The 13,795-nt window shown below is 40.7% G+C and overlaps 1 protein-coding gene across 3 annotated transcripts in view; it reads left to right on the top strand.

Moving 5' to 3' along the window:
* The first annotated feature begins 413 nt into the window (after window positions 1-413).
* Lrrk2 (leucine rich repeat kinase 2) overlaps window positions 414-13,795 on the top strand; it is a 138,161-nt gene continuing 124,779 nt past the window's right edge. Inside the window, exons 1-5 of one of the 3 annotated variants that reach the window (XM_040753954.1) lie at window positions 414-767; window positions 939-1,024; window positions 7,270-7,379; window positions 11,003-11,091; window positions 13,659-13,793. In XM_040753954.1, the coding sequence (XP_040609888.1) occupies window positions 611-767; window positions 939-1,024; window positions 7,270-7,379; window positions 11,003-11,091; window positions 13,659-13,793 (577 nt within the window). In that variant the 5' untranslated portion in view covers window positions 414-610. The remainder of the gene's footprint in view (window positions 768-938; window positions 1,025-7,269; window positions 7,380-11,002; window positions 11,092-13,658; window positions 13,794-13,795) is intronic. The other 2 variants (XM_040753955.1, XM_005067127.4) reach the window with 2 other exon arrangements.

The raw sequence follows: 13,795 nt of genomic DNA, 5'->3' as shown, positions 1-13,795 counted from the left end.
CCTCTTTAATTTCAAACGTCTGGACATGAGTACTAATAACTAGTTCTGACCAGGAATGACGTTTAAGGAATGTTTCTCGTACCTTTTGCTTCACTGACTACCCCATGTTCTCTTAGCTCCATCCCTGAGAACAGGGAGCTGAATCAGAACTCCTGGATCCTGCTTTGCAAACCCCAAACAACTGAGAGGCCTTTTGGCAACCAGAGCTTCAGAGCAAGCAACCAGAGCAAGCAAACAATTCATGCCTTTCCCTGTAAAAGCCACAACAATCTGGCCGATTCTGATGGCTAAATGTGGGCATGCATCCTTTGGGAAAAACGACTCTCCCTATAGGGGGAACTCTTAAAGAAACCATTTTCCTGAAACGGGCCAACTGGGCGGTGTCCTCTTTTCCCAACGCCCCCTTGCTATTCTTAGATCGCGGGTGGCTGCTTTCGCTTTTCCCCAGGCAGAGTTCCCAGGGCTGAGGCTGGGCAGGCCAGGCTGGGCTGGGACTGTCGCGGTCGCCTCTGGGCGCGGTCGGCCGGGCAGAGGGTTGGGCCTGCAGCAGAGGCAGTGGAGCAGTTGAGAGCAGCAACCTTCCAGGCTCGCCCGCAGTCCCCGCCGCACCATGGCCAGTGGTGGCTCGCAGGGCTGCGAGGAGGAAGAGGAGGAGGAGGCGCTGAAGAAGTTGATAGTCAGACTGAATAATGTGCAGGAAGGCAAGCAGATCGAGACGTTGCTCCAGCTCCTGGAGGACATACTGGTGTTCACCTACTCCGACAGAGGTAATGCCTGCCGCCCCTCCCTCCTCAGCAAAGTTTATCCTGCACTTGGGGTGCTAGTCTTAGGCACCTCGCTCCTTTTCTTCAGGGGGATAGGAGCTGGGATCCCGGGAAGGTCGAAAGGATGCTGTGGGTTGTGACTTTGTTTTCTTCCGCCACTTCCCTCTTTTCCAGCCTCCAAGTTATTTGAAGGCAAAAATTTACACGTGCCGCTGTTGATTGTCCTGGACTCCTACTTGAAAGTCTCCAGTGTGCAGCAGGTAATCGGGGGCGCCTCCTTCTGTTCCGAAGACCCTTGCATGATAGGCATGATGGCCTGGGTTCTTGAGATTAGCTTTAAGAGGGAAACCTTGTCTCATTGTTCCCCCGTTGTTAGAAGAGGAGAGGAGAGGCAACTTCATTAACTGACAATTTAGTTGGTGGTAGGAGTAAAATGAAAACACTTCTCTTATTGGCACGGTGAGTTCATTAGCCTTTCAAGTTAGTCTGAGAAATTTCCTAATTTACAGGGCATTGATGTGATTAATTCCAGCAATTGGGTGCGGGGATTAAGTTAACTGGGGAAAAAACAAAAAACAAAAACACAGTCACATAAACAGCAAAATTTCATAGGGCCAGCTTGTTTTCATGGTTTTTTTTTTATAAGGAAACAGACTCAAGGCTTTTCCTGCAGTGTACCTCTTAGTGTCTAAAGAAAGTGATGTGTCCTGAGTCCCCTGTGTTTACATTTCTGTTTTGCAGTTGTTGTCACACAAAATGGAGACAAACGTGTAACTTCTAGGATCTGTGTCTCAGAAAGTCCAGAAGTAGGCTAAGTAATTAAATGTGGTTTTCAAAGCAGCCTCAGATAATTAATGCCTTTTGGTCAAGATAGAATTACTTCTGAAGGTGCTAACTTCCTTTGGAGCTTTGCGATTTGGGGAATTGAAATCAGTTTTGTCATCTGAATACTGAGACTTTCAGGGGAACTCTGTGGAGGTGTAGCAAGAATATTCCTTCATATTCATGCTAGTGACTAGACAGAAGTAAGGTTTATCTCAGTCTCCAGATTCCCCCTCCGTCCTCAGGTTCTCACAGTAAAGCCCAGACTACCTGGAACTTGCCATCTTCCTGCCAAAGCCTTTCCAGTGCCGTGATTACAGGTGTATGGCTTTAGTCTTCTTTCATAAAAACACACTTTTATTTGCAATGATGTATTTTTCCAGTTGTGAAATATTTTCTATGTGGCTAATGACTTTCAGGTTGTTATTAGACACAATCAGGAGAAAGACGGAGGAAGCATATCAGAGCAGAGTCTGAGATTTACCCATGGAACATGAATCATTTTTAAGAAGTGTTGTGCTCTCCACCTACAGCATCCTTTTTGCTTCATATTCAAAAATGTCTAATTCTGGTTACCTACACTGCCAAGGGCTACACTTGGTAGACTCCTCCTTGGTAAAACAGCTGGGAAAACTGGACCCTGTTTTTCAGTCAATAGAGATGACTTGAGAACCCAGGGGAGACTGGGACACATTAAGTGAGTGTTTAATTCTCTCTCCTTTCTTCTCTGGCTCCTCTGTCTGTCTGTCTCTTGCTCCTGTGTCTCTCTGTCTTTGCTGCTGTGTCTGTCTGTCTCTGCTCTATATCTATCTCTTTCCCTCCTCCTTTCCCTGTGCTGAAAATCAAAATCCAGGACTTGGAATGTGCTAAAGCAGTTATCTTGATTATTGACCTATATCCCCAAACACTCTAATTTCCTCCTTCCTGCTTTCTCACTTTTTCCTCCCCTTTTCTTTTCCCCATTATCTGTTTCTACCCTCTTCTTCTTTATTCTCTTTTCTTCTTCTTCTTCCTTTTCCTCCTCCTCCATTTCTTCTTTCTCCTTCTTCCCCCCTCTCCTTCTTATTCTCTCTCTCTCTCTCTCTAATTAAACCATGACTTTGCATGTATTAGATAAGTACTTGACAAGTGAGCTAGCTACAACTAACCAAGACATTCTAATTCTTGACTATAAAAAAGGCCCAAGTATGGGCACACTTACCTGCAATGGTTATGATGTTGTTTGGGTACGGGCGATAATATAGCAGAATAAAGTCAGTAATTCAGTGTTCTATATGTGTCTATCTGCAAAGGGCGTTATGCCTACTACATTAGTAGATTCTTACTGAAATTTCACTGCCCTTGAAGAAAGACTGACCAATGTCTGTCCTTCATATTGATTCAGTTCAGAGTGAGTACCCTAGGGGAGCCTTTAAGGGAGTGAGGACTCAAATCTGTTCATGCCTCCAAAATCTCTATCATCTGGAGTTGGATTCACAAGATGTTGTGTAAGCAAGCAGAAGTCCAGTGGCTTAGCACAGATACTATGAGCATGTACAATGGCCACATCATCATTGGTCCTATCAAAGGGGATGTAGAAAGAGTTCTCTCTCAGTACTGAAATTTTCAACAGTCTATGGGAAAGTGATATTTTCTTTTCCATTTCTTCACATGATTGGTGTGATTGCATGAGTATCCTTTCCTATTTCTTGTGTCCAGTTAGCTAGCAGTACCACATGAAAATCTCTCAGTGAGTGTAAGGAGGTTAGTGAGTCCTCTTCAGAAGTTTATGCTAATTTTTTTCTTGTTAGAGTCATCCAACATGATATTCCAGAGTCTGGATTTTCACATTTTTCTTTACCTGTGATTCTTTGCAAGTGCAGATCGCGAAGAATTGTTATCAAGCTTGCCCTATGCATTCCTCTTCACATCAGTCATTTTCTTTTGGTCCTCAATTTTACTTCTCTTTCCCCAAGTAATTACAACCTTTGAAGAAGGAGAACACAATAAATCAAAGGGGATTAGATGTAATCCAACCCCTTGACTTTTTTGAATTGTTTGTGAATGGGATGCTTGGGTTTATAGAGCAATTATAAAAGAGAAAAAAAACTGTCTACCATAAGTGTGCAGGGTAAAAACTTTCTTTCTTTGAAAGGTAAATTCCTAATTGAAAGATTAATGCATAGCTTGTTACCCCTGCTTTGTTGCTGGAGATTTCACTTAGTCACCGACGCTCTACTCAGTGACTGCAGACTCAGCTGCTCAGATGGGTCTTTTTGCCAAGCAGTTATTGATGCTGTGTCTTTAACCACCCGAACAAAGCAGGTTTCTCAATGAGTCAGCTGTGCAGGTATGGACAGGAGTTTAGCATCCTATAATACATTTCCCCACTAGAAGCTCATGAGAATGCTACTTTCTTAAATGTCTGGAGAAAAGGCTTCACATAGTTTTATCTCAGAAACAGTTGGATTCTATGACAGCTGGATTGTTAAGGTCTTCTTATGTGGATATATAGCTTATGATTTAATAAAGGATCAGAATGCAAAGCTAGTCACAACTATAGAATCTGGGTAGTGGTAGCACATACCTTTAATCCCAGGACTCAGGAGTCAGAGGCAGATGGATCTCTTTGATTTCAAGGACACCCAAAACTACACAGGAGTGAATCAGTCTAAAAGAGAAACAGAACTCACGCAAAGGTGATCTTAGCACTTTGGAGCTCACGCCTTTAATCCCAGCACTAGAGGGTGTATCAGGAGCTCAGTACAGTCTCAGAGACCTGTCTAGGATTCTGAGGCTTGGTGGAGGGTAGTGTAATATGGAGATGCAATCGCCCCTTTGGGCTGAGCATTGGTAGAGGTGAGAAATCTCTGCTGGCTGGCTGCTTTGTTTTTCTGATCTTCAGCTTGATCCCCAATATCTGTCTCTGAGCTTTTATTATTCATGTTACATCTTCTGTTTACATGGAGGGGAGGAGGGGATCCAACTTAAATATAGACAAAAAAATACTGTTAGAGATTTCTGCCTTTTAAAGGAAGTTGCAATTATTTAAAGGGAAGTAGTGGCAGCATGAGGCAATTCACACTTAATTCAAAAATAGTATAGTAAAGAGGCTTTGGCTGAAACAATGCTGTGAAGAGATGAGACTGTAGAGAGAGCCTATGGAATTTTGTCTTTTGTGAGATGCCTCCTATCTGCTCATGCAAACATGCAGACTTGTGCCACTTCCCCACAGCAAACAAATATGAATTTCTCACCTTGCCATTCAGCTCTTTGCATCATTTATCTTCACTTCTCTGTCCAGTTTTCTTTAGTTGCTATCTCCTCCCGTGCACACAATTCTTGTCACGAGCTCCCCGCTCATCTAACAGCTCATGAATTTTGAACTGTGACTGGAGTCTTACCTCTGCCACGTTTTGTCTTTCTTTGAGTAGTCCTGACTCACAGTGACTCTTTCTTCCAGGATTTATATAATGTAGTGTTTATCATAAGTCATTCTCAGATACCCTTTCATGAACTGTGCATTACATTAATTGATAAGAAATTTTCTGCTTTGTTTCCTGACCATATCGAGTATGTTTCTTTAGCATGTAGGAAGAATGGAAGGTGCTTCAGATTTACAGAGACAGTGGGAAGGATGGGCTGACCTCTGAGTTAGAATCAGGAGTTGATATTTTTTCCCAAAGAAAAGAATGATTTGTTGATGTTAGACTCAAGTCTAATGGTCTCCGTGGTTAAGAGCACTTTCTGTTCTTTCAGAGACCCTAGTCTGGTTTGCAGCTCACATATGGTAGTTTTCAAGCATATGTATAATTCAAGTACCATGTGTACTTGTTAGTTTTCGTCAACTTGATACAAACTAGAGTCTCTAGGAAGAGGGGACCTCAAATGAAAAATTACCTCCATTGGACTGGCTTATAAACAAGTCTAGAGGGCATTTTCTTGATTAATGATTGTGGCAGGACCCAGTGCCCTGAAAGCACTGCCTTCCCTGGGGAAGGTGGTTGTGGATTGGTTATGGATTGGACAAGGAAGTAAACCGGGCAAGCCAGTGAGCAGCTTTTGTCCACAGTCTCTGATTCAGTTCCTGCTTCCAGGTTCTTGCCTTGATTTCTTGCCCTTTTTATGGTAGATTGGAAGCTGTAAGATGAACTAAACTCTTCCCTTTCCTTCCTGACTTGCTTTTTAGTCAGAGAGTTTCTCACAGCTTCTGAGACATTATCTGGAGCATGGGAGCTCTGGCACCATCTCCTGACCTTAAGGCATCAGGCACATAGGTGGCATATATGCACACATGCAGGCAAAAACCTTCAAACAAAATCAACACATCTTAAAAAAAAAGATATATATAAAATGTAAGGAGCAGTTAGGTGTTCTGCCTCATATTATAGCTCCTTTTCTTTTTCTAGTAACAGATGTAGGTTGAATCATAGGACAGTACTGCTCATAGGCCTCTATTACCCAAGGCCAGTCATTTCCTATTGCCACAAAAAAAAAAAAACCAAACCCAGCATTCTCCAGTTCTCCATTCCAAGCTCCCCTCTGTTGTTATAATCAAAATTTTGAATTCTTGGAAAAGACATGCCAGATATTTATATGTTAAAAAAAGCAATAAGGTGTGAGTATAGCCATTCTTGCTTAATAATTTAGTCTGTCTCTTAAAATTGTTATTTATTTTGGTTGATATAGATAATAAGTGTTGCAACTTTAAACAGCTGCATGAGAGAGAAAGATACTCTGTGACAGACTTCACATGGAGGAGTTTTTCTTTTTATTAGGGAAAAGAGAATAAAAGAAGGGGGAGGGAGGAGACCGACTTCTGCAAACAGGAGCAGCAGAAGAGAGAGAAGCAGAGAGAGAGAGAGAGAGAGAGAGAGAGAGAGAGAGAGAGAGAGAGAGAGAGAGAGAGAGAGAGAGAGAGAGAGAGGAGAGATGGATGGGCAGGGGCCTTTTAAAGGGGAACATAGTGAATTGCACAGGTGGTGCTCTTAGTGACTGCAGTTGAGGATATATCCTGTCAGAACCCCAAGGACAGGCCAGTAGAGATGCCTGAATACTATCAATATGGATATCTGTTTTGTATTTGTTTAGGAATGTCATAATATTGTTGTTTTCCAATTGCATGTGATTATAAAGCAATGTGTAGTCTCCGTACACACCTTACTTTCATTCTCAGAAAGCATTTTAGGGTTTGGTTTTATCTTAAAATGATTATTTAAAAATGATATCATAATCTGTTCCACTAAAAACAGAGATTCATAATTGGCTCATCTACTAGAAGCCTTTAAAAATGTGGGTATGCGCTGGGTGGTGGTGGCACATGCCTTTAATTCCAGCACTAGGTAGGTAGAAGAAGAAGGTCTTCTGTGAGTTTGGGGCCAACCTAGTCTACAAAGTGAGTTCCAGGACAGCCAGGGATACACACAGAGAAACCCTGTCTCAAAATACCCCTCCCAAAAAAGCAGAAAAAATATCCAACAGTTGATAGAGTGCTTTCATACCACATAGGAAGCCCTGGTTCTGTGATCCTCAGCATCTAGTAAACTGGGTGTGGTGGTACATGGCTGTAATTCCAGCATGTTGCATGGAAAAGAGGATCGGAGGGTCAAGGCCATTCATGGCTACAAAATGAATTCAAAACTAGCTTGGGGGTATACAAAACACTGTCTTAAAAAATGTAAGTATTTACCTTTCTTGTTTTCAGGTGGGTTGGTCACTTCTGTGCAAATTAATAGAAGTTTGCCCAGGGACATTGCCAAGCTTAATAGGACCACAGGATATTGGAAAAGATTGGGAGTTCCTCGGTATTCATCAGTAAGTATGACAGATGTGTGGAAATGAACTGCATTGGAGAATTATATATGACACCCTTTGCCGTCCAAAACCATTCTGATAAATTCCTTCAAAGCAGATGTGTTTTTCTTATATCAATAAATTATATTTATACAGATGTTTAAACTTAGATTTGTGAATTAGAAAACTAAAATCGATGGCAAAATATTAGGTGAGATGACTTTAATAACATAGTTCTGTGATTATATAAATGATTAAATTGTAGATCTTTGAGTATGACGTAAGACAAAGCAAGACAAGCTTTTTACTATTAATGGTGGAACTGATAGAATCCATGAATTTCTTGAAAAACATGGCAACTAAGAAGTTACTTCTGACCAGAGGCCTTGAACAAGACCAGTGACTCGCTGCAATGAACATTTGCCAGTAAAGGTGATGGGACAAAGGGGTAAACTATATGGTACACCAAAGCCTCCAGTGTCACCAGGACAAATGAAAAGGTGTTCGTGAGGCAGGAAAGAAGGAGAAACAAAGAGATTTTTCTGTTGTTGTTTTGGTTTTGGTGGTTTTCGTAATTGTTGTTTTGCTTTTTCTTGCTTGCTTTCTTGCTTTGTTTTATTTTCTTTTGTGTGTATGGGGGGGTGGGGTGCATGGCAGGGATGAAGAGATGTCATCCAGGGACTGGGAGGCAAACGGAATTGGGGTGCATGATGTGAAACTCTCAAAGAATCAATAAAGAAGCTAAATTTTAAAAAAAGCAGTTACTCCCGTGAGCATTCTCTTCAAAGTTATGCTCTGCTGTCTTCTTGTGCGTATTTGCATGTGTCTGTGCATGTTAATCTCAGAGAAAGTAGACTGTGGCTTGTAAGAGGAAGAGAAAAGAGGAAATTAATTCCTTCTCAGCCCTCTGAAGCCTAATCTAGGTGATTATTTACCAGCCATTTGGTTGGAGCTCTCAACATAATATCTTTAATAAGACCACATTCATAGCCATAATTAGGTAAGACTTTTTGGAGAAAATTTATAGGAAAAGTTCACAGGAAATTCCTTTTAAAAAATAACATAGTTTCTGGACACTTAGAAAAGTGTCTTGTTATTAGGTACCCTCATACCCAGGACCACCGTTAGTTTTGAAGACATTCTACTTTCAATATGTTGCTTGAGAAAAATATATTTTACTAAAAAATGAATTCTACAATCCTTATCAGGAAATTTATGTGGGGTAGAACAGTGCATCTGTTCCTATAGGAGTTATTATAGGCTTTGGTATTTAATTGTTTCTTCACTTCTACGATGTAGGTGTTAGTTTTTAGTTTCTACCATCTCAAGGGTATGGTTTGAGAAAAACAATCATTTTCAGACTAATTTTGAAATTCTGTGTGCCAGTTCTGTAACATTTAATAAAGACCTACCCATGGTATACTTGTAATTAGTCCCTTTTGTTTGAGAATTTCCAATTTCCTCCAAGTGTAGTTAATCTACACTATCAATCAGAGACTGTTGGAAATCTCACCTCCTCACATTCCAGAACAAACCAACCAGTTGGGGTGAATTGTGATACTATTTCGATGGGAAATATTATTTGTGTATTCTCTCACAAATTCTCTTGCTTACCACTCAAGTCCAGCCCTCCACCTCCATTGATTTCTATACTCCTGCTTTAAGAGAGATCTGGCCTGTGACCAAGGGAGAAACCCTGCTCTCTACATTAGAACATTTTGGGAAAATTTTTGTGAGACATTTTTCCCTGTAGCAAAACTTTTCACCTCCAAAATTGACCAATACCAAAGAGAATTTTGCAGCAGTCATGTAAATGATGGTGAGAATGTATTTACTGCCCTAGCTGATGCTGTGAACCTGGAATGGTAGAGCCTAAGAATGAGGCAAAGTCTCATGCAACAATCAACTTTATTCAGAGCATCAGACAATTTATACTCTGGTGGTCAAGAAGAGTCACATCACTATAGTATACAATCACAAGGACCGGTCACACATGGCAAAAGCATGTTTTCCCATGGAGGCAAATAAGCAAAGTAAATGCACTCTTATCTGCTATACCTGAGAGGGGCACAAAGTCATATTCCAAAAAGAATTCTGTGGTTTTGAAGACACTGAGGCCACAACTCTTGTCCTGTTTTCTTGAAGTTTTCTCACAAGCAGAGTTCGCCTTTCATGACTCTATGTTTTGGCCTGTTTTCTGATAGAATGGAAGAGGGAGAGGTAGGGACAGAATGAGTAGAGAGGTAGCTGGCAAGATATCAACAGACCTTCACCTTGCCACGAGACAAAAGGACATGTTTTTTGAATATGGAAGAGGCTGTGGATGGCACCAGCTCTGTCTTCTTCCAAAGCCAAAGCCAAACACCACCTGGCAGTAATTGTTTAAAGTCTACATATAGAATGGGTAACACAGAGATTAAAATCTAATGAATCTGAGAACAGGTACTATTGATGTGAGTTCATTATCTAGTATGTAATATAACTTTATCAAAGATAGTAACAAGCAATCATTTTAATATTTTAGTAGATCCTTAAGGTTGTATATAAATGAACATCTTTATTCAATCTTCCTGTATGTTACTATGTCAACATGTGTGACATATAATTCATAAATTCTTAGGATGTATCTAAGGAATCTCCTCTTGATATGGATCCTCTTTGTGGTCCTTTGTGTATTAATGACTAAGTAGGGGCATTTGGAGGAATATAGGGAGGACTTGGCTATTCTATCGAGACATATAATAATACTGCCCTCCTAAGTGTCTTAATTTTTCCATTGTTGTGGATCAATCCATAGGCCTTGTATCTAGTAGGCAGGCAATCTGTCACTGAGCTATAGGCAAGAATAAATATTTAGGTTTCTCTGTCTGTTTCCCTCCAACTTTCCTGAGATATGGTTGATAGCCAGAAAAAATGTGTATAGTCAATGCATTCAACTTCTTCATTTGATGCACAGAGTCATGTGAAGTTTTTGCCACAGTTGAGGCAAACAGTATTCCTGGTTATTTCATTTACTTATTTATATTTGTTATATTGGTAGAGATTGAAACTGGGGCCTTGGGCATTCCAGGCAAGTGCTCTGCCAAGAGCTACTCCCCAAGTCAGGATGTTGATTTTATAAGCTTGCTTTAAGCTTGAACCAAGGGGGAATGTATCTCATGAACTTTGCTTAACAGAACAAAGTACAGTAAATGTATAGGTGAGTGAAAAACAATACTTAAATATTGTTTTAGATGTTATCAAATCTCTGAGCCCAAATTTTGATTAACAAAAAATTGCATTTGTGTTGGCATTGGTGGTGTACAACTTTAATCCCCATCCTAGAGAGCGAAAGGCAGGTAGATCTCTAAGAACTTAGGACCAGCCTGCCCTATACAGTGAATTTCATGGTAGCTAGGACTACATAGTAAGAACTTGTATCAAAATACATTTATTGATTTATTGACTGTGTACATGGGAGGGCACATGCTTGCATGACACATACATGGGAATCAGAGAACAACCTGTGGAATTCCATTCTTCCTTCCACCATGTGGGATCCAGCGATTGACCTTAGGTTGTCAGGTGTGGCAGTAAGTGCTTTGCCCATGGGGGAGTCTCCTTGGCTTCTGCTGGATGTCATATGATTTTGTTTTTTATTCCAGATTGATTCTCAAAATGTTAACTGTTCACCATGCCAATGTAAACCTGTCAACAGTCGGACTAAAAGCCTTAGATCTCCTCCTAGATTCAGGTGAGAGATGACTTAAAATGCTTATTCCTCGAAGTGGTCAGGGTCAGAGTGTAAACTGATCACCTGTGATTTCTAGGAAGTTTTTCTATGTCTGCTTTCTCAATGCCTCCTGGCTCTCTAGCTGTCTCTCAGATGTCACCCAGAGCCTTGGTTCTGCATGTTGTTTGTGTGTTCCTCCCATGTTCCTGTTTCTAGTTCTAGCATGACTTCCAAAAGCCACTCCTATAGTTCACATTCCTGGTGGCTTTTTTCTGTTTACACCCTCAAAGTCTTTGCTGTAGTTTTCCTTTGATAAATTATGTAGCATTATTTCTTGTTGGCTACATGTAACATGCTTCCCAAACCTATTTCACTCCCAGATAGGCATTTTCGTTATCTTTTTGGGTGAGAATCACTGATGAGCAGAGAAGTGGCCTCATTCTCCAAGAGACACAGGCAGGGTCTGATTCCACACACCAGGCTCTTTGCCTAAAGAGACTTCTGCCAAGAGACTAATAGACCCAAGCTGAGATTTTGGGATGGTGCAATAGTTGCGGTCATTGCCATGATAGATGGCTGTGGTTGTCAAAGATATAATCCTGAATGACTGGGAGTTTTGTTCAATAAATGAGGGGTCATTTTGAGGTCAGGAGAATTTTGTGTGTGCAGCTACAGAGGCCTGAGAAGATTGAAGGGAGGTTGCACAGGTGAGTGGGAGACATGAGAGTCCTAATTGGTCATGCTAAAGGAGACCTTCAGGAGAGAGAAGGAGCAAGAAAGAGTTTAAGGACCACGGCAAGGAGGACAGGAGACACAAAGTCCTAAAGAACCTTTAATTCAATCATTTAACACTTATCCTTGAGAACTTAAATATGTCCTTGCTTCATTTTTCATCTGTCACAATCAAGCACTCACGCCAGTGGGTGTTCTGCAGGGGAGGGAACCGTCCTAGCCTTGCCCTGTGTCAGAGCAAGTAGCTCTACATGATTGTTGAGCATTTGAAATATGAAACACTGGACTTCAGTTTTATTTAATTTTATTATTCACTATAAATTTAAACAGACATATGTGGCTAGGGAATGGGCCTGCCTAGGCAGATGGGCTAATGCGTTTAGAGAAATGATTGAAGTGTAGTGAGAAAACTACTATAAGAGAAATATGATGAAACTTGCCCACAGTAGAGATAGCAGCTAAATTCTCTTATGGGGGTTTCAAATGTAAGTGATCTTTCTAAAATTGTTAGAGTGCCATTTGACTTTTTGATTAAGGGTCTCACTCTCTATGTGACCCAGGTTTGCTTGAAAATCACCATCTTCCTGTTTCAGTGCTGGGGTTATCACTGTAAACCACTCCTCTTGGTTGGCCTACTTAAATTTAATCCAGTTTGGCCTCCTATTAGCTACTGAGCACCAGGCAAGGTCATTTAGGTTACTTAACCTCTTTGTACCTCAGGTTTTTGATTCTTAAAAGAGGGGTTTGGAACTATCTTGTGAGGTTCTAGATTTGACTAAATGTGTTATGATGAAGTAAATCAACTAGTGATTGACATGTTTGTATCACAAAAAGCAATCATTATGAGGTTAAGAGTTTAGCTTAGTATTAGAACCCCTACTTAACATTATGAGGTTCCAATGTCACATGCACAAACACAAACCCAGTAGAAAACTGTGTTTATTGCTGTCATCCCTATTCCATGACAGCTGCTTCTGTTGACAGAATGAGTGTTATTTGCGATGTCTTAGATTATGGCATGAAAGTGTTGGCTAATGAAAGTTCAAAGAGGCATTGGAGAAAGGCTTTAAGGGCAGCAATGGGTGCAACATATGTAGACTTGAGTCAGGGATGGGCTCAGGACAATGTTATAGTAGGTTTTGTAAAGGATCTGGTTTAGTGTACTTAGGAGTGAGAGAAGGGCTTAGAAGATTCCAATGCAGGACTTCTAGGATCACATTTAGGTTTTAGAAATACAGTGCAGGGAGTGAACTATCAACAGTTGGGGAGAAGTTTAGAATAAGTAAAACAGATAAGCAACTGTTTCTGCATTCCTAGTGAGATGGAAAGAGGTCCTGATTAGGATAGGAAAGCTAAACTAACTTATTCAGAGAGAGCTTTGGAGTCTTTAAGAGCTGACCCTGAATGACTTGACTCTTAATGAAATACCTTGGCTCACTGGAAATGGAAGAGAGAGGGAATTTGGTTGATGACAGGGAAATTTCTCTTGGGTAGTTATTAGATGATGGTCTCATTGGTGCAGACCAGGAGCAAGAGTAGGGTCAGTTCAGGGTACCCACAGAATAGTTAGATGGTAATGGCCAAGGGGAAAGTAGGAATGAATTTTAAAAATGTAAGATAGGAGGCCTAGGCTTTGTATGTGTGATGTGATGTTCCAAAAACTTATAAAAGTTGTGGTAAACTGATTGAGGATTTATTTCACTTGGAAGGAATTTGCTATGGATAATATTTGGGACAATGAAGTGGTCTAACAAAAATAAAATTCAATAAAACATTCATAGGCCTCATGCAAAAATTAATGTATCAACTGCTAAAAACAACTATTTGCTTACAGCACTTTGGTTTCTTCAAATTAGGAAAAATCACTTTGCTGATACTGGATGAAGAATGTGATATTTTCTTGTTAATCTTTGATGCTATGAACACATACTCGGCCAATGATGAAGTCCAGAAACTTGGATGCAAGACTTTGCATGTGTTGTTTGAGAGAGGT

Source organism: Mesocricetus auratus, unplaced genomic scaffold (assembly GCF_017639785.1).
Source record: "Mesocricetus auratus isolate SY011 unplaced genomic scaffold, BCM_Maur_2.0 Super-Scaffold_100010, whole genome shotgun sequence".
In the NCBI taxonomy this organism is placed as follows: Eukaryota; Metazoa; Chordata; class Mammalia; order Rodentia; family Cricetidae; genus Mesocricetus; species Mesocricetus auratus.
The sequence above is the reverse complement of the archived record's forward strand: the minus strand, read 5'-3'. Positions and strand labels throughout refer to the sequence as shown.